The 19,349-nt window shown below is 44.9% G+C and overlaps 1 protein-coding gene across 1 annotated transcript in view; it reads left to right on the top strand.

Moving 5' to 3' along the window:
- The window catches only part of ehbp1 (EH domain binding protein 1), a 125,596-nt gene that overhangs the window by 104,285 nt on the left and 1,962 nt on the right, over positions 1–19,349 (top strand). Inside the window, exons 21-22 of the mRNA XM_083694728.1 lie at positions 11,488–11,587; positions 12,484–12,557. Of these exons, the coding sequence (XP_083550854.1) occupies positions 11,488–11,587; positions 12,484–12,557 (174 nt within the window). The remainder of the gene's footprint in view (positions 1–11,487; positions 11,588–12,483; positions 12,558–19,349) is intronic.

The raw sequence follows: 19,349 nt of genomic DNA, 5'->3' as shown, positions 1-19,349 counted from the left end.
CATACACTCAGCCAAAAACCACTAAGACGCAGAGTTCTGTTTTGTTTTGGTTCTGTTGTTTAATAATGTAGTTTAGGCCCTTTTTTACTCCAAAATGTCCTTGATTTAGATTTTTCGTTTGGCTTGAATTTAAGCTTCCAGACATTTTAATCCGTCCTTTGTCCCCCTTCTACTCTTATTTTTTAATGTGTGAGTGTTAATATAAACTTTGTCTTATTTGCATTTTTTAGGGAAATTAGTAGAAAAAAAAAAGAAATAACATGTTGTGGATACGACCACAGTTTGGGTGCTGGTTGCTTTTTTGCATAATTGATCGTTATTTGCTTTACAAATTGAGGCCCAACGACATAATTGAATTTCAGCTCTGCAGTCAATTAATACAGCCTTTCTTATGGTAACTGGTGCAGTGGCACTTAACAATGCAGGTTAATGACTGGGGTTTGGCCCGGAATGACGCCATTCACTTGCTAACAACGCCTGCTCGCTATGCCACTGTTGTTCTTCCCCATTTCCCATTGTATTGACCACTCTAGGCTACAAATTCCAACAGATGCCTTTTGCAATACATTCCCATTTAAATACCAGTTAGAGGCTGTTTTCACATTAGTGTATTGAATCTAGGCTCATGAAACTGAAATACACCTGTGTGGTGGATTTAAGGAAGTAGTGTTTTGGACAGATGGCTGGACAGAGAAAGAACAATTTATATTGTATGGGGAGGAGACTGGTGTTTAGCTGGCCATAAGCGAACCTTAAAGGAAAAATAGAGAGAGAGAGAGAGAGAGAGAGAAATCTACAATCAAGATGTAAGGAGGCTGACTAATAGTGTTAGCACAGCCATTACTGGGCCTAGATTAATTCATTAAGCAAATTTGACGGTAACCGTGTTGGCCCCTTGTCGAAAGGCGTGCAATATGACACCCCTCAAATTTGTTCTAACATCTACCCTGGGGGGGTCAAGCATGCCCCCCCTTGCTAATGGAGGGGGCGGGGCCAATTATGCAAAGTGAGACAGAGCTGTCAGGGAGCACCTCTATTGGGGGTTATCTCTCTCTCTCTCTCTCTCTCTCTCTCTCTCTCTCTGTGTTTCCTACTTTCTTTCTTCACGGTCACTCCACTCTTCTTCTCTTTTTTGTGTTAGTCTCCATTTTCCCTGGCCTGGTCCATGTAGAAATGTCTAGTTTTTTTTATGTACATTAGATTTTTTCTCTCGGTCTTAAGAATAGGAATGACCCTGTTATTTTCACATATCCATTACTCTTTTGTTTAAATGAGCGTATTTCTTTCAATGATTAAAATGTGAGAAAATAGAAAGGACTAGCTTGTAGCCACCAGAGGGTCTTAAAACTGCAAATGGAACGTTTAAGACTAAAAGCAAGTTGTTGATGGATATGTATGCAAGCTGGCCAATTAGTCACCTCAACAGGTAGTCAGGCTTACTTTGTTTATGTGAGCAAAATCAACTCAATTGTGTTACTCTGCCAAGCCCCTGAATGTTTCACACCTCGGTGTGAGTTAACCCCTCAGATAAACTCACTGCCTGATTATTACTAGCTAAACCCCTCAGTGCTCCCGGCCCACCAGGAGGCAAATGTAGAGGCATAACCGCTATGTTTATTACAGTACAGAAGTATGTCGTAAGTGATTACATGGTGTTGGCTTTTACTCTTAAGAGGTGTGTGGAAACCATTTCTATCTTTCTATATTTTAGGGTTAGGGTTATAATTCACCACATTCTCAATTTGAGATTTAGATTTAGTTACAGCAGTTACCTAAAAAAAAAAAAAAAAAACAGTAAGATTGATTGATTTCGGTAGTAGAGTCCAATTTGGTGCTTGGTGAGGAGGGAAAGCAGGGACCTCTATCGACCAGGCTCTGTAGCCAAACAGACACATTCGCATGTCTATGCCCCCCACATCCCTGTAAGTCCCCATTTTTAACATATACATGCCAGCCTCGGGGACCCCTGCATGTGAGCAGCACATACCCCACTGCCAGGGGGCTAGAAGGGCCCCAGCTAGCTGGTATTGTGGCTCTCACTATGCAGATCTATTTACATTGGAACAGAGGCCCGCAGGGGTGGAGGCTGCTCCGCTCAGGCAACGCAGTCGCCATTAAAGAACCCAACCCCAAGGCCCAACAAACAAATGAAGGTTTGCCTAAATCCTGGAGATAATGGCCACTGTGTTAAAGACTAAGGAGAGAGAGAGAGAGGATTACTCTGGCGTTTTGCATCAGTTGCTCTCTGCTGGGTGGCCCTTCGTGTCAAAAAAGAAGGGAGACAGGGGTGAGCGAGGGAAAGAGAGAGAGAGAGAGAGAGAGAGAGAGGGAAAACCGTTTAAGGCAGAGGACGTTCACATGGCACATTGAGAAAAGGAGTGCTCTTAATTCCATCAAAGCAGGGGAAGAAATCAGTCATTAATTTATTCCAGCCCTCACCCCCCATCCCCCAAGTCTATTGTTGCCCCCAATTGTTGATCATTTCTGTAACATCTGGTCCAGGCCACTCTGGAGGCCAGCTAGCAGCATACTGACGGACTGCACCACCCATGCCAAAAACTAGGGGGACTTTTTCCTCCTCTGTGTGTATCTAAAGGCTGAATTATAGAGTGAAGTATAGGTGTGATTTTCATACTAAAGAGATGAAGAGGTATCAATGACTTTATTGGTGATAGAGGACTGCTAGAAAGGTTCATATCTTACAAACCTCAATCGTCACATGATTGCTACAGGGCGAGAGAGAGAGAATGAGAAGTGGAGGTCAGTGTATACTTCTGCAAATTTGAAGAGCAGTCCTGTCACTTCTCTTCAGCATGTTAGGTTGTGATGACCACTACAATTTCTACATTGGATACATTACTACATTTGATGACAGTTACTGAGAATACATTTATTTATGTGCTGGTAAAATATTTACTTATTTAAAACGTAAGAATTAAAAGTATATGTATTTTAGTTGTTCAAATCTAAGATGAGGACAGAATGTGTTTTAGCTATATGTATGTATTAGTGTATGTGAAAGAATGCATTCCTGTGTGTGTGTGTGTGTGTGTGTGTGTGTGTGTGTGTGTGTGTGCATGCATGTGTGTATACGAGTGCTCACGTATGTGTTGTGTGTGTGCGTGCGTGCGTGCGTGTGTGCATGTGTATACTAGCGCTAACGTATGTGTTGTGTGTGTGTGTACAACTGTATGTACGAACATTCACGTGTGTGTGTTTGCGTGCGTGCGTGCGCAGCCTGTTGGAACACAGCTCTGATGGGAGGGCTTCAGAGGAGCAGCAGATTATGACTGGAATGTCTCAGTCCTTCCATCTTAGGGAGGGGCAGATGAGCTGTTGACATTCTTCTACGAGGTCATCATACCAGATAGCATGGCCAACCATCAGGATCACATTGATAAACCAACATAGGCTCGACCTCAACCAACCTTTCTATAGCCTGGGAGAAAGGAGAGGGAGAGAGCCTGGGAGAGGATAGAGAGAGAGACAGGCCATAGTCTGTATATAAAAAAAATCTACTATTATCATGTAATTTATTTAGAGTTGAAACGTAAAAAAAAACATTTTACATAACATTTCCCTTCCCATGTATGTGTGTATGTCGTGCTTTCGATACATATTGATTTAGCTTAGCTTTTCTAGCTTAGATACTAAGAGTGTGTAGATGCAAAAGATCTGAATACTCACCGCTTCTTACTGTGTTTTACGTGAGGGCAACCACAGTGACAATCATGCTCATTGTCATAGAGAATTTTTTCCCACAATTCCCCAGTGTAACCTTGAGCTAGCGAGCGTCCTGCTGAGGCTTGAGACAAAAAACACAATGAGACACAGAGACTGCTCTCTCTCCCTCTCTCCCCCTCTCCCTCTCCCTCTCCATCCCTCTTCCTGCTCTATCCCTCCTCTGTCTCTCTCCCCTCTATCGCTCAGTCTGCCTCTCCAGTTGTGTGACCATGCTAATGAGTGTGCTCTGATCTGCCTCCCTCCCCACCCCGACTCCTGCATCCTGAAGGACCACATAGCGCTGCCTAAATAAAGACAGCTAAATGAGAACTTGGAACACTGAATTTGGGGGGGGCGGGGGGGGGGGGGGGTCTTTCAGTCAGTTGGCTTGCTTGTTTAATATTACCTCGTAGAGAGGGGGTGAAGGAAGGTAGAAGTGCAACAAGGAGATGGGGGGGGGGGGGGGGGGGTCGTCACTTCCTTCCCCAAGGTAATGTTTGTCCAAATCAAAATGATAACAATTCCTGAAACAATAGAATTACAGCAATACTATGATGGCTGTACTGTTCATCTGAAGTCAGCACACTCACATTCACCCTGTAAATTATCATAGGACTGTGTTTGGGGGGGGGGGGGGGGGGGGGGTATTTGAACCTCTCCCCCACCTTCATATGATTATATCTTATGGAGCCCTGCCCGCCCTCCCGCCCGCCCCCCCCCATCCCAATCACACACACACACACACACACACACACACACACACACACACACACACACACACACACACACACACACACACAAAGGCGGAAGGTCCCAAACTACAACGGGCCTCGAGAGAGAGAGAGAGAGAGAGAGAGAGAGAGAGAGAGAGAGAAAGGCCTGAATGAAAGAATAGCACACCATGCTACACACCTTAGCATATGGTCTCTCTCCCTCCTGGCCCGCCCTAGCCCCCCTCGCTAATAGCACCCGCGGAAGTACCTCGCATTAGCGCGTGGAGATCACTCCGTTAATAGGATGATGTCTTATGCCTTTTGTTATGAGATTATTAGTGGGGATAGGTTCCCCTTCTCTTCTCCGACACTCGTAGCCATGGGCGTCTTGGAGGGTCCTGTTGAGTGGAGAAATACGACATGGAGGTATTGTTCTGGTGCTTGTATGATAAAGGGCCCACTAATGAAATACCTTTTAGAGGCATCACCAGGTGAGCCCCTAAAAACCCCCTTCGTTACACACACACACACACACACACACACACACACAACCTCCATCCCCTCTCATCTGCCCCCTCTTGCTATATTAATTACCTGAAGTGTTCTGGTCTGCCGTCAAGCTCTTGATTCTGCCTCTCTTTCTCTCTCTCTCGGTCCCGGCCTAAAGTAGGGCGAAGAAAAGAATGATAATAATAGCAATGACGATAGTGACAATAATGAGAAAAGTAATTGAGAAACAAGCTTCGCCAGGTGACGGTTTCCCTCAACCCTTAAAGCTAAGTAGAGAGTAGGTTGAACGCCATCTATTTTGTCAACTTTGTCAACGGTTTTAAGAACATTCTAGAAAGCAAGGTTCAAGTAATGCTGACAAAGAGTTATTTGTCACACAGTGCCTTATTGTTTTTTAGACGCTGCACAACATTTTTACGAAAAGTGAGTAGACAGGTGTAGTGTGGTCATTTCTGTAGATTCCTATCCTCGAAAAGTCGTATTCTATTCCCATCTATTCTGCTCTACATTCATTTATATTCTTTAATATTAGATATTCTGATATTTTATTATGATACTATGTGTTTTCCTCTGGATATCAGTTTTTTGGGATACTATTATCTGCTTCCAGCAGTGTTTCCGTTATTATCAGTATTTTTTTTTGCAATTTGTGTGTGTCGTGGTGTACTATATGGTGACTTTTCAGTGACGTAAGCTGTGTATGTGTGTATGCGTGTGTGTGTACACTCGCAAACACACACGCCTGGCCTTCTAACCCAGGCAGAGATAGAGACAGGGCGGTCTGAGATTTAACAGACAGAGATGCCTCTGCAACCAGCCCATAGTCTGCCACTCTCTGATAATGTTTATTGATTTGGAGGAAAAACACAATTTGATGGAGTGGGGGAGACAGGGAGACAGGGGGAGGGGGGGTTAGGAGTGTATTTGTGTGATTGTCACGGGTCATCTGATGCAGCGAGACTAAAAATCTACTCGTAATATGATTTCTGGTTTTCCAACCCCCCCCCCCCTTTTTTTTTTTTTTTTTCAAAAATAATTTCTTACAAAAAAATAAAAAAGATTCCTAATAGAAAGTAGAGACTAAAAGAAACGGAGAGCAGATGGATTAGAGTGGACTTTTTGGTTTAGAGGAGAGGGAGAACTTTACATAGTGAACCCCCTGAATGAACATTACAACTTAAAAGAAAATCTATTATCTGAATTGTGTTTATTCTAGACCCCACCCCCAACCCCCTTCTCTCTCTCTCTCTCTCTCACACACACACACACACACACACACACCTTTGCAGTGAAGTGAGAGGTGTTTGGAGGTTGTCAGGCTCGAGGGGTCGGTTAGCTCTGGGGTCAGAGATGTTTGCCCAGGTTGTCTGTGTACCAAGAAGGGGGAGAGAGAGAGATATATATAGAGAGAGAGAGAGATAGATAGATAGATAGATAGATAGATAGATAGATGAGGGGGAAACATATTAGGGGCAGCTCTCTCTCTCTCACACACACACACACACTGAACACACGTTCAGACAATTACATCAAAGAAAGGGGGCAGATAAAAGGGGGCAGATAATGTGTGTACAGACCCGGACTACCCCATCTCATTAAAAGCGACTTTGTCTACCCCAGTTTCTGCTCTCTGAGTTTGTCTTCCCGCCGTTTAACACCGCTTATGATCATGGATGGTCTCTCTCTTTCTCTCTTTCTCCATTTCCCTCTCCCTCCCGTCCTCTCTCTCTCTTATTGTAAGCCGCAAAGCAAGCATTCGTTGACAAATGACACCGGTGGAAAAGGGTGGCCATTGAAACCTGTGAGGGGAGGTTTTTGCACTCTCCTTAGGAGAGAGGAGAGAGCCAAGACTGAATTGCCTAATGTGTTCCATTCACGAGTCATTATATACAGGTTCAATAAAGCGGGATTCTGCCCTATTCGCCAGGTTCATTGTGCTATTGAACGAGAAAAAGCCTTCCCCAAAAAGCTCTCTGCTACTCTGCAGGAAACACTAGAATAGAATGAGAGGGGGGGCGGGCGACATACAGAGAGAAAATGAATAGTGTGATTAATTTTGAGATATATTTCAGCATTTCCAGGGGAAGGCAAGGTCATGTAATTTAAGTCTTTGCGGTTCTTTCCCTTTTTTTTTTATTAAGCGTTGGTGAAAATGGCTAGTTTGGCGATCCTCTGCTCTAAACTAAGTGTGCCCTAAACTACAATTTTTTGTTAGAGAGGGAGAGAACCCAGAAAGATTAAAGAAAAGAGAGCGAGAGCACGGGAGTTAGCAGTTAACCAGGTTGACTCCAACAGGAGAAAATGTGTTCAACCCATTTTGCCACTAGAAGCGGCCTCCCTCCAACACAAAAGGTCTCAATTGCCTTATCCAGCAGATTAAGCCAAGTATTGTGACCAAAGCTAAACTACCTTTCTAGCTTGCTAGCGCACGGCGGCTCCTTTCATTTCTCTCTCTCTCTCTCTCTCCTCCGCTAACAAGACGCTAGCTCCTTAGCGCTCAGCCACTCACAGTAATTAAATCAAGCCTTCAGTTAGGCTACTTACCCACCACACCCCCTCCAGTGACCACCCCAACACCCACCTGATTACCGGCCCCTCATGCATATTCAGATCACCGCGGTGACAGCCCTTAAATGAGCTCTTACTTAATCACTGGAAACAATGTTCATCTCGTTCTTTTTTTTTTTTGTTCCCCCTTTTTTATCCCTCTTTCTGTTCTCTCTCTTTTTCTTTTTAGATTTCTTTTAGATGTTTGAAGCAGGGGCCGGATGGACGAAGGGGAGAGGAAAGGCGGGTCCCTAAATAAATTGTAATGTTGAGAAAGTGACATAGCTGAGAGAAGTTGCGATCTGCCCACCCTCACCCCACCCCATCCGCTCCCTTTTTCCCTTTTAAAAGTCCGATAGACAAATTGGATTAGTGCCTATTGGATTAAACAGAAAATGGTTGGATAAGAAATGAGAAGAGCTGGCTGTGATCACAGGCTTTAATATATTTCTTTTCTTTCTATCTCTTCCTTTTTTCCTTCCCTCTTTCCAGCTGCTCTCTCCTCTTCCTGAGTACAGAACCCCAAGTCTCTGCGGAGGATCTGTTTCCTCATTATAATTTTAGTTTTAACAGTTTTGAGTCCTCATGCTATGCACGTTTTCCAACAACAAGATCAAGATTTTGTTGTTGTTGATCTTGATTTTATCATCTGTTTTATCATTTAAGAACAGATTACAGTAATGCAACCTGATCAAGATTTTTGAAATATTACATTTGATGAAAGAATACTTTATCTTATATAAATATTGTAATGTAAACAGATTTGTGTGTGTATGTGTTTGTGTGACTGCACCTGTGTGTGTGTGTGTGTGTGTGTGTGTGTGTATGTATGTGTGTGTGTGTATGTGTGTGTGTGTGTGTGTGTGTGTGTGTGTGTGTGTGTGTGTGTGTGTGTGTGTGTGTGTGTGTGTGTGTGTGTGTGTGTGTGTGTGTGTAGCTGTCAGCTAATAATCAGTAAAGGCCACCAGGACCAGCAGCAGGTTTAGCACCGCAGGGGGTTTTCATTATTCCTATCTGGTTTTGAATGGAACACTGGCCAAGATGGCTATCTTAATCTTATTTGGCTATAGAGGCTAGCTCGCTCACACACACACACACACACAAGCTCACCCTGGCAAGCCAGCCGGCCCTCACGCCTTAGGTACGAGCCTCTCCCCCTGCACTCTGCTATTCATACTTTCTGTGTGTGTGTGTGTTTGAGAGAGTGGGGGTGAGAGAGAATCTGATAGAGTGAGTGTTAGGATGTGTGTATCTGTTGTATCTTGTTTTGTGTCAATCTGTGTGTGTAACCGTTGATTTTATCTTTGTGTCAGTCTGTTTCTTAGAATTGCAGTAACATTGATAGCAACAGCACAGTTTGGCGTGATATGAATCATTAGCAGTTTGAAATCAATTGAATTCATTTTCAATTCAGTATAAAAACACAGTTTTATAAGGTGTGTTGGACAACATTTCTGAATTATTGCAAAATTGATATGTCAGAATTGGATATTTTGGCAGTATATTGACACTGTTTGGTGTTGATGGTGGTAAAAAGCATGTAAGTCAAGCGGCAAGAACCAAAACCTTGTATGCCAAAGCCACAAGGTCCTTTGATCCAAGATGGCTTCAGTAGAGCCAACATGGACACACAGAGCCAATACAAAATGTTGTTTCGTATTGTCCTCGCACCTCTAACTCTATCTGTGAATTTGAGAGTGGTCACATTTCCCCAGCCCCATCTCAACTTAATACCAAAACAAGTGGCAAGCCAGTCGTTTGGCTGAAAAATGAAATGAAGGATTGCGCCTTTAACTCAGCAGCCTTTTGGGGGGGTCAAATGTCCCGGTTCTAGAATAGGGTGACACGTACAAGAGTCAGGAGTGGCTTTGGGTCAGAGTTCAACTGAGCTGGAGAGGGTGAGCGAGGGAGGGAGGAGGACACAAGCAGCTGTCTAGCGCCCTGGAGCACCCTCCCTCCCTTCCCGTCTCCCTCTCTCCATCCCCCTCTCTCCATCCCCCTCTCCCTCCCTCCTTCCCTCCCTCCATTGAGGGCGAGGGCGGCTGACGGGGGGATAGCTTGCTAATCCTCCTCGTCTTCCGCCCGCCTCCGTACAATGTCACAGAGGCTTAATATTCCCATTATTATTTGCTTGTTTTATTTGACTGTGCGAGGCACAATGACCTGTCAGTAGAGGCTTTATCCCCCTTCCGAGTTGCGTCCATTTCAAAGTTGACTACAGTAATCCACGCCAGATTCTTTAAATCCGTCGCTTTTTTAGTTGCTAAATGAAATTGCATACATCTGGCAGCTCCGTACAGAAATCAGAAATGCCCACACCCGGGCCTTTTGTCGTTCACTGGTGGAACAATCCCTCTTTTCTGTGTGTGTGTGTGTGTGTGTGTGTGTGTGTGTGTGTGTGTGTGTGTGTGTGTGTGTGAGTGAGTGAGTGAGTGAGTGAGTGAGTGAGTGAGTGAGTGAGTGAGTGAGTGAGTGAGTGTGTGTGTGTGTGTGTGTGTGTGTGTGTGTGTGTGTGTGTGTGTGTGTGTGTGTGTGTGTGTGTGTGTGTGTGTGTGTGTGTGTGTGTGTGTGTCTGTGTCTGTGTCTGTGTCTGTGTGTGTGTGTGTGTGTGTGTGTGTGTGTGTGTGTGTGTGTGAGTGAGACAAGAGACTGTCTTTCTCGTGTCCTGGGGATGACATGACATCGACCTTGTGATCACATTGGTAACCAATAAGACCGTTTGGCCTTCTTCCTTCATGAGTACCAATTTATACCACATCATAATGTAAATTAACATTTGGTTAACATCAGTGAACACAGGTCTGTAGAATAACAAGCTACCTGTTTGTCTCTCTATGCTAATTCTGTTGTGAAGTCTGTCATGTTGAGTCGGCGATTAGAAGATTTTGAAAGAGAGAGAGTGGTGATAACATAAGCTCTGGAAGGATCTCTCATCTTACTCAGTTTTTTTATCCATCGTTTTCCTTCAAAGACATAATGTGTGTCAGTAATGCTGCTAATACCCAGCACTGACTACATCCCTCGCTCCAAAACACCACCTGAGTGATGTATACCACCCACACGCAATCTGCCAGGGAGACAGTCGGTTGCTTGACGTTGTAGCAAACACATTTTCCAGTTATTGTATGCAGATTCTTTTTACACTCGTTTTATATACACCTGACCCGGTCTTTAATGACATGCCGTAAGCCGGTTCCTGTAGTACGGGAATCCCCGACAGTATGCACTGGAATGTGGACCGGGCTTCAGCAAAGGAAGTTCCAGCTAATAGCTTTAGCCTGGGGGCCGGGCGAGGTTCCCAACATAATGTTTGGTATGCGTTAGACATGTATTAGCTCAACGTTTGGTGTTTGTTTGAGAGGTATTACATTAGTCGAGAGGTGTGGGAGCTGTGTCACTGTGGCCCCGCTGAGTGATGTGTTGGGTGTGTGTGACTCGCCCACGGTGCGAGTCGCAGGTCTATAAAGCGCTCGACGGTAATCGCAGAGTTAATCCCGCCTGGTTGAAGTTGTATTGACGTTGTGGAGACATGGTGTGAAGTGTGTTAATGTTTACCCAGTGAACACACATACTCATACACACACACACACACACACGCGCACACACACACACATACACACATGCACACACACACACACACACACACACACACACACACACACACACACATCTGTCAGGCGTATTAACAAGTGTCTGTCTCTGTGGTTTACAGAGTCCCCCTCGAGAGTCGTCTTATTTACATTACTCAGAGAAAGTGCTTGTGTGCGCCTGTGTGTATCTGTGTTCTTTGCGCATGTGCACATGTACATGTGTGTATGCAAGTATTCTTTATATAAAGTGAATATACTGTATGTGCTTGTGTGATGATTTAATGAGATGGTTGAAATATCGTTTGTAACATGGTTTTGACATGATTGTAGAGGTTTTAACACACTGATTTTGGATGGTGTGAGTGTTATGGTGTGTAACCCATGGTGTGTGTATTGTGTCCCAGGTAACAACAAAGAGGAAGAGGAGGCCATGATGCAGGAGTGGTTCATGTTGGTCAATAAGAAGAACGCCCTCATCAGGAGACAGAACCAACTCTCTCTGCTGTGAGTGTGTCTGTCTGTCTGTCTGTCTGTCTGTCTGTCACTCACATGTATCATCAATACGAACATGTATTATAACATGTATTATAACACATTTCACCTTTTTGCAAGAATCTTCTTTAAAAGACTGAAAACATCACACAGCTTTAACCTTTGATCGATCAATTTTTTCCCCGATCCACTCTGGCCCAGTTTATCCTATCATCGATTTACATGTCAGCTCAATAAGAAATCAATAACGACATGCCGATCATAATTCTGTCGCTTTCCTTTTGTGTGGCCACCCACGACAGGTGGAGATACCCCACTCCCTTTTCATTCACGGCTCCGCCGATTTCAAAAGAGCCAAGCAAATGAGAGATTGAAGTATTCATAATCACATTATATCGTGGGAAAGGGGGGGCTTTTAAAGTGGCCAATTGACAGAGGCCCTGATTATTAGTTCTTTCATTTCTCTCTTTGCAGCGGAAAAGCGTCTCTGAAGGACAAATTCTATTATGGCCAGAATTAGCTCATTTTCTAATATGTCTGAAAGAAGGGGAATTGAATTTGTGTGTTAACTACCCCCCCCCCCCCCCTCCCCTCCACCCACACACACAATCTCCCTCTCTCTCACACACACCCTTGTGTTCTCCCCCTCTACCTGTTCTTCTTTCTCCCTCTCTTTTTCTTTCTGTCTCTCCCTCTCTCTCTCTCTCTCTCTCCCTCACACAACTACACAGACAGCTTCGGCCATGCTGGGGTGTGTGGTTTGTGTATCAGTTATTTGCAGTAGATTAATGTGGAGGAGGAGAAGGTGCTGGAGAGTGCTGGAATCGATGTTTATTACAGGTTTCTTTAAGTGTTTAATGATTTAGTCATTACCATATTGATGAACTTTGTTCCCCAACTTGCCACAGGGAGAAGGAGCACGATCTGGAGAGGCGCTTTGAGCTGCTCAACCGTGAGCTGCGGGCCATGCTGGCCATTGAGGGTAAGAAGGGGGGGGGGGGGGGGGGGGCTAGAGGGCTACATCATTGATAAAACTATGAAACAGGGAAAATACTTATTATTAAATTTGCTTGCTTGTATGATTATTGTAATGGTTACATTTTGTCTTACTTTTGGAAATGCCCTTTTATAATAAGCAGTGTGGTTTTGAATTCTTGGCGGCTAGGTCTGCAGCTAGGATTAAGAGCGCTCTCGTGAGGGATTTTGGCTGATATTTGATCAATGCTATCTTGCTCCATAGTAGCCCTGAATAGCACGTGCCTGATTTGAAATCTAGCCACGCCGACACAGGGGGGGAATGCTGTTATATTATTGAAAGCGCTTGTTATTTATACTAGGGTAGAAAAGCACCCATTGTGTCGTATCAAAGTTGTCGGGCCCCGAAGTTTAATCCCTTCGACTGTGTCCTCTTTGCCAAAATGAACCTTTCGCAATCAATGCAAATTGATTTTGCCATTCGTTGTTGACCCCCTGCACCCCCTCGGCCAGCCATGGTAATTTCTTTCGGCACCTGATAAGCTACCTGATCCATAATAAATCAATTGTAATTAGTTGGAAGGTGGACTGGGCCAGGTGGGGCGGGGGAACAGACATGCATAGCTGAACAGGAGCAAGGGAGCAGAGAGAAACACACACATCCTGGTTCTGGGTTGATTGCTCCGCCTGCCAACCAACAGCCTGATGATTTATTTTTATTTAATGACATTTAAAACAGGACTGCAAGGTTAGAGGGAAATATAGTTTGGGTTCTGTTGCCCCAATTTTACTGTGAGGTGTTTGCTCTCTCTCCTCAAACCAAGAGCCAGATTTACTAAGTGTTAGCACCTGTTGCACTGAATAAAAGCCAAACATGAAACCATCTTTAGTTACACCTTAATAACTAATTAATATAAAAGAACCATTATTTAACCTTGTTCTTGTTCCCTCTGGAGTAAGCAGGTGCACTTTATAGGTAGGGAATCTGTCCCCCATGACTCTGTTCAAGAATGCACCTGACACAATGGAATGTAAAATTTGTTAAATGTTGCCCCTTTTTTTTAAACTCTCAATTCCCCCATCCTTGATGGATGTCGTCATCTTGCTGAGTGGAGCAAATTGTCATATTATCATTTAATTGACAGTACTTGCAGTCTGGGACAGGCTATCTTCGTTGAGACAAGGCTATTCTAGTTTGAAATAATTTGCAGAAAGTAGCTACAAAGGGGTGGAAACCCGTTTGAAATGACTGAGGCCTCAACACATATCAAACCAATCAAATACCTAGGTTAGGCATTTTGGGCTGAGCTCTAAAAAACAGAATTCAGTTTTTCTTCCATTTTCTTCAATGTTGCAAGCTAGCATAGGCAACAACTCTCCGCAAAATAGTCCTACCCGGTCTGAAAAGACAACATACATAACAACAAGCAACCATCTACGGGCATGTCAGGTAGGGATCTTGGAATGTAACATCCAATTAAATTCTGAGGTAGTTCTCACAGCGCTCTGCCCAGGTTCAATCTAAGCCAAATCAACTAATCTAAAATTCTCCAAATCTCCAAAGGAGGCTTGAGAACAACACAATTTGGAGGTATGGCTACGCAAGAGTAGTGGACAGACAAACCCGTGAGTGTGTTTGTGTTTGTGTGTGCGCATGTGTGTTTGTGTGTGCGTGTGTGCGTGCGTGTGTGTGAGCAAGAGATATAGTGTGTGAGAGAGGGCGAAGACCATGCCACTGTAGTTCTCTCAGGCTTCATCTCGACTTGTTGAATTTCTCAGTGACTAACTTATCAGCTGGCCTTATTTTCCTCCCTAAGGGAAGCACTTAACATTCACATGCTCTACCTTTCTGTGGTGAAGCAGAGATAGTTCTGAGCTGCTGGTGAGGGTGTGTGTGTGTGTGTGCGTGTGCGCGTGCATACGCACACTCTGTGATGGGAGCAGGGTTGGCTTGTGTGTGTGTTCGGTGTGTGTGTGTGTGTGTGTGTGTGTGTGTGTGTGTGTGTGTGTGTGTGTGTGTGTGAGCGAGCGTGCGTGTGCGTGGCCACGCGCATGCGTTTGTGTGTGCGTCTCTCTCCTGCTCTTATTTGGTGCTTGGGCAGGTCCATTGAGCGATGGCCAGGCGTGCAGGTAATTGCTGATTTGGTTGGCCAGTCGATGACAGAGAGAGTGCAGCACTGGAGGAGTCAGAGCAGTGAGAGGCACAGATACACACACTCACCGAGATACACACATGCTCTCTATCTCTATTCTCTCTCTCTCCCACACACACGCATACAGACACACACACACACACACACACACACACACACACACACACACACACACACACATACACATTGATGTAAACTGATCTGGATAGCAAGCCCAGCCCCTTATGACCAGCTTTCAGAGCAGAGTTTGAAAATGTGTGAAATCCATCACTTTTTACAGACAAAACTCATTCTGTTTATCTGGAATGAATCTGTAAGGAAGTCAGTACTGTTGAGAAAATTTGGAGGGAATTTTTATTTTATGACAGGGTAATAGTGTTGGTCATTTAGTGTTGGACTTGGTCAGATGTACTGCTCTTTGCGACCCATATCTGGCATGGGAGAGGATGAGCTATAAGCACTAAGATGGGACCCATTGAGTTTACAGCGTTGCGGTGGATCTGTTACCTCTCCCTGCCCATACTGAAACACATAGATAGATACGTGTTATTCAGACCACATCCCCATACCTCTCTCACACCTTCGTGTCCCATCTCTCCACCATGACTTCCTCTAAGCGAGACTTGAACCTTTGACTCAGAGACTCAACTCGAGCAGTAAGCCACAAGTGGAGGAGTCTTCATTAATACCTCATCTAAAGATCATTGGCCTCTATTACAATACACTTAGGCCCCTTCTCAATTGTTAGAGACTCAATTCCTTGCGTCCTCTCTATCTAACAGCATTAGCAGAGAATATGTAAGTGGAGGAACCTAGATCTTCTCCTCAAATGCGTTTTGAATAGGAAGTGACTGGAGGACGAAGGAGAGGACACAAGGAAGCAAGTTTCTGACAATTGAGAAAAGGGGCCTTAGACTCTAAAAAGAGATGTGAGAAGAAGAGAGAAGGCGAAAATGGGAGATGGAGAGAGACGGGGACGGAGTGATCAGGAGAGAGTGAGAGAAAGAAGGGGCAGAGAGAGGAGAGGAGAGGAGGGGGTAGGAGACAGACGTGATGTTGTTTATGGGCATGTCCAACGATAACAGCCTCTTTTTACGTCCTTGGTATAATGCCACGCTCTCATCTCCCTGCCACAAAATTGATCCTCTATGCCCTCTTTATCTGCTTACCATTCACACACACACACACACACACACACCTACCAGCATACACACTTACACATACACACCTCCCCCTCTCTCTCTCTCTCTCTCTCTCTCTCTCTCTCTCTCTCTCTCTCTCTGTGACTTGGCTCACTCTGAGGGCATGTGTGTGTGTTTGAAAGTGGTCGCTCTCTCGCTGTCTAAAAGGGATTTATGCATAGCCAGGTCCCCGAGTTTTCTTGTTACGGTTTGATATAAGCTTTTTTATATGTTTAAAATCAATATGTAATCCTATGCAGGGGCTTATCCATCCCCCCTCCAACCCCCATTTGTAAATCTATTTGGGCTTTGTTACATGCCGGGGCAGCGCGCTCTAGCCCCGGATTGATTAGGTGCAGTGTGGAATCCTATCACATGGGCGGCCTTTGATGATGTCGCAAGTTCTTTCAGGGTTGCTAGTTGACTGGAACTGAAGATAAGGGTTCCGGGTGACAATTTGTGTTTAGTTTTGTTTTGCTCACCATTCATGAAAATTTGTTGACTTCCATTTAGGGCAAGAAGCAGTTTTACTTTATTCTTATCTGCTTACAGTTTTATTTCACTTAATCCTGTCCTCATATTCATAGTCGTTGGTAGTGGTGTGGTATTTCCGTGCTGTGTTTAGTGAAGTGTGTGAAGTGTCCCCAGATGTATGACAAATGGGAGAGTTGATGCTGATTTAGTACCATATGCTAGCAGTTGTTACCCCTTGGCGAACATGCTTTCTAATCTGTCTGAAAGCTGATGTGTCTATTTCAATGGTTCCATAGACTTGCATACCTGGGTCAAATATGCCAACTACATCAGAATACTTGAGCTGCACTTGATTTAGTTTGTCTGGAGCAATGGAACCAATGGAATAGTCCCAAAAGTGCACACTCCCAGCTAAATCAAGCACCTGAAATACAGGTATTTTTCATATGGCCCGAGTCTCACGACAGCCAGCAGTTAGACTTGTGATGTTTCTCTCTCTCTCTCTCTCTCTCTCTCTGAGCATCTTTAGTTCTCCTGTACATTGTAAATCTAAAGTGACCGTTCCCCTTCCGTGTCATAGTGACAGTTCCCCTTCCGTGTCATAGTGACCGTTCCCCTTCCGTGTCATAGTGACCGTTCCCCTTCCGTGTTACAGGACAAAAGTTAATTTGCAGTTTTTTCTATCACCTTCCTTCTCTTGCGATGACTCTTTGTCTCTTGACTCCAGTTGGCCCCTGTCCAAAACTATCTTCTGGGGGTCGTTCCACGGGAACGAGAGGGAAGGGGGCGAGAGTGAGCTAAATCTGGGGAAATGAGATCACTCGCTGACAATTCTGGAAAATGTCAGAACTTTTATACATATAGAAAGCCGTGTCAGTGCTCTCAAGTTGCCTCCCTGAAACAATCAAGTATGTTCTTCTGAGGCTGAGTTTTGTGTGTGTGTGTTTGCTGGTAAATGTGTGGATATTAAACAGCACTCTTGAGGGAGTAGCCCCCCCCCCCCTTCCCTTGCTTTGAGAAAAGGGGGCTTCATAGCAGTTTGCACTCCTGAATAAATTTAACATTGAAGAGGAGGGGGGGTTCATGGGGATTTGAACCAGCGCATTCTTGTGAGCCTTGTGCAGACTCACATGGTTACCATTGGTGTGCACTGGTAGGGTTATCTGAATAAGCACCAAACCATGTGAGTTTTAACGTGATTGCCCAGGGTTGAGAGAGAGAGAGAGAGAGAGAGAGAGAGAGAGAGAGAGAGAGAGAGAGAGAGAGAGAGAGAGAGAGAGAGAGAGAGAGAGAGAGAGAGAGAGAGAGAGAGAGAGAGAGAGAGAGAGAGAGAAGGGGGGTAATCCAAAAGGATTGCACACACTCTTTACACCAGCCTTTTTTCTTCCTTTCTCTCTCTCTCCCTCCCCTCCCTCTTTCGGGTCTAGGGAGGCGGTGACTTCCGTGAGTGGCTGTGGGGCTGGGTTTTTTCCGCGGGTGTCTGGTTACCCACCCAGCCCTGCTCTCGTTTGCTCAGCCATGTCTCTCATCGCTCCTCTTTATTGTTTACCTACTTAATGAGGGGGGCGGGACCGTGTGACGGGTGATTGACAGCTGCATGCTTCCCCTCGGCCTCCTCCTGGCCGGGCAGAACTTTGGCTTTTTGGCTTGGATGTGCATGGAGAGAGAGAAAGAGAGAGAGAAAAAAAAAAAGAGGGGAGGGGGTAGAGGGGCATTTTCATACATCTCAGAGGTGTGTGTGAGGGGGGGGGGGGGGTGTTGTGGATTGTGCCCTTCCCCTCTGGGCAAGCCTTTGTGGAAAGGGAATTGTGGGATACTGGAGTTATGATGGAGGGGAATAGGGAAAGACATGCACTAAGAGTCTCCTAAATAAAAAGTTTGTCTTTATGCTAAAAACTCACCATCATGTTAGTTTGGTGAGCAGTATCACCCTCTTTAGGACTTTGCACAACAATCCATCTCTGTAATGTACAGGACTATTGTTGCTTTTTTCTTCTGTTCTTTTTTCTTGAAAAAAAACATCAAAAACAAGGTTTGACATTTTTGGCATATTTTAGGTATTAATCCCAGCAGAGGCTAATGACAACTCTCAGAAGAAGAGAGTAATTTGGTTCCCTGAGAAAGAAAGAGAGGGAGAGAAAGAAAGAGAGAGAAGCAGGCCAAATATTGGGACTGTGCTCATTTCGCTCTGTGGTCAACTTCAAAGGATGGCTGGGCCAATGAAGAGAGAGCAGACCTTTCAGGACAAACACACAGGGCCCAGCGTGACACACACACACACCCGACTGGCGCAATTTGACCAAACGAGAGGGGGAAATATTTATTTTTAATAAAGCACACTTATTTTGGGACTGACATTTTACAACATTCCTTTTCTTCTCGAATCAATAGGTTGTTAAATATTGATGGGGGGGGGGGGGGGGGGGATTAAAACGTGCTATGGGCCATATGACTCCACGTTCGTACACCTGTGTTTGATTGCTCTGAATTGGAGTGTGTTTTAGGGGTTGCTAGGGGGACATGTTGTCACAGTGTAGGGAAGAAGTAGCAGTGGATATCCTGGCTTCCCCCGGGCTGTGACTGCAGGCTAATCTATGCTGCTATGGTACGTGGGGTTGGCGCCCTGGTGTTGAGTGTATCTGGAGCAAGGGGCGCCGGGCGGATATCTGAGCCCCAGAGAGAGGGCTCTCCCGCGGGCAGCATTCCCCCATGGGAGGTGGAGAAGGGATTTGGAATGGGGTCCCATCTGGCCCCTGTGGGACCCCTTCCTGGATGGGCTTGGCTGAACTGAAGTAGAAGAGTCAGGGGGGTTGTTTGTTTATCAATGTATTTATTTACCTTTCTTTCTTTTCACCTGGGAGGTTATTGTGAACTCATTCTACTTTGACAAAGATGACCTGGTCAAAAGGTTAGGCCTACACGTGTGTGTATCTGTACAACTATTGGTCTTCCCTTCATTGACACACTCATGCCAGCTCAGCACTATGCATC

Source organism: Argentina silus (assembly GCF_951799395.1).
Source record: "Argentina silus genome assembly, chromosome: X".
Lineage (NCBI taxonomy): Eukaryota > Metazoa > Chordata > Actinopteri > Argentiniformes > Argentinidae > Argentina > Argentina silus.
Note: the sequence above shows the minus strand (reverse complement) of the source record. Positions and strands in the feature narration are given on the sequence as shown.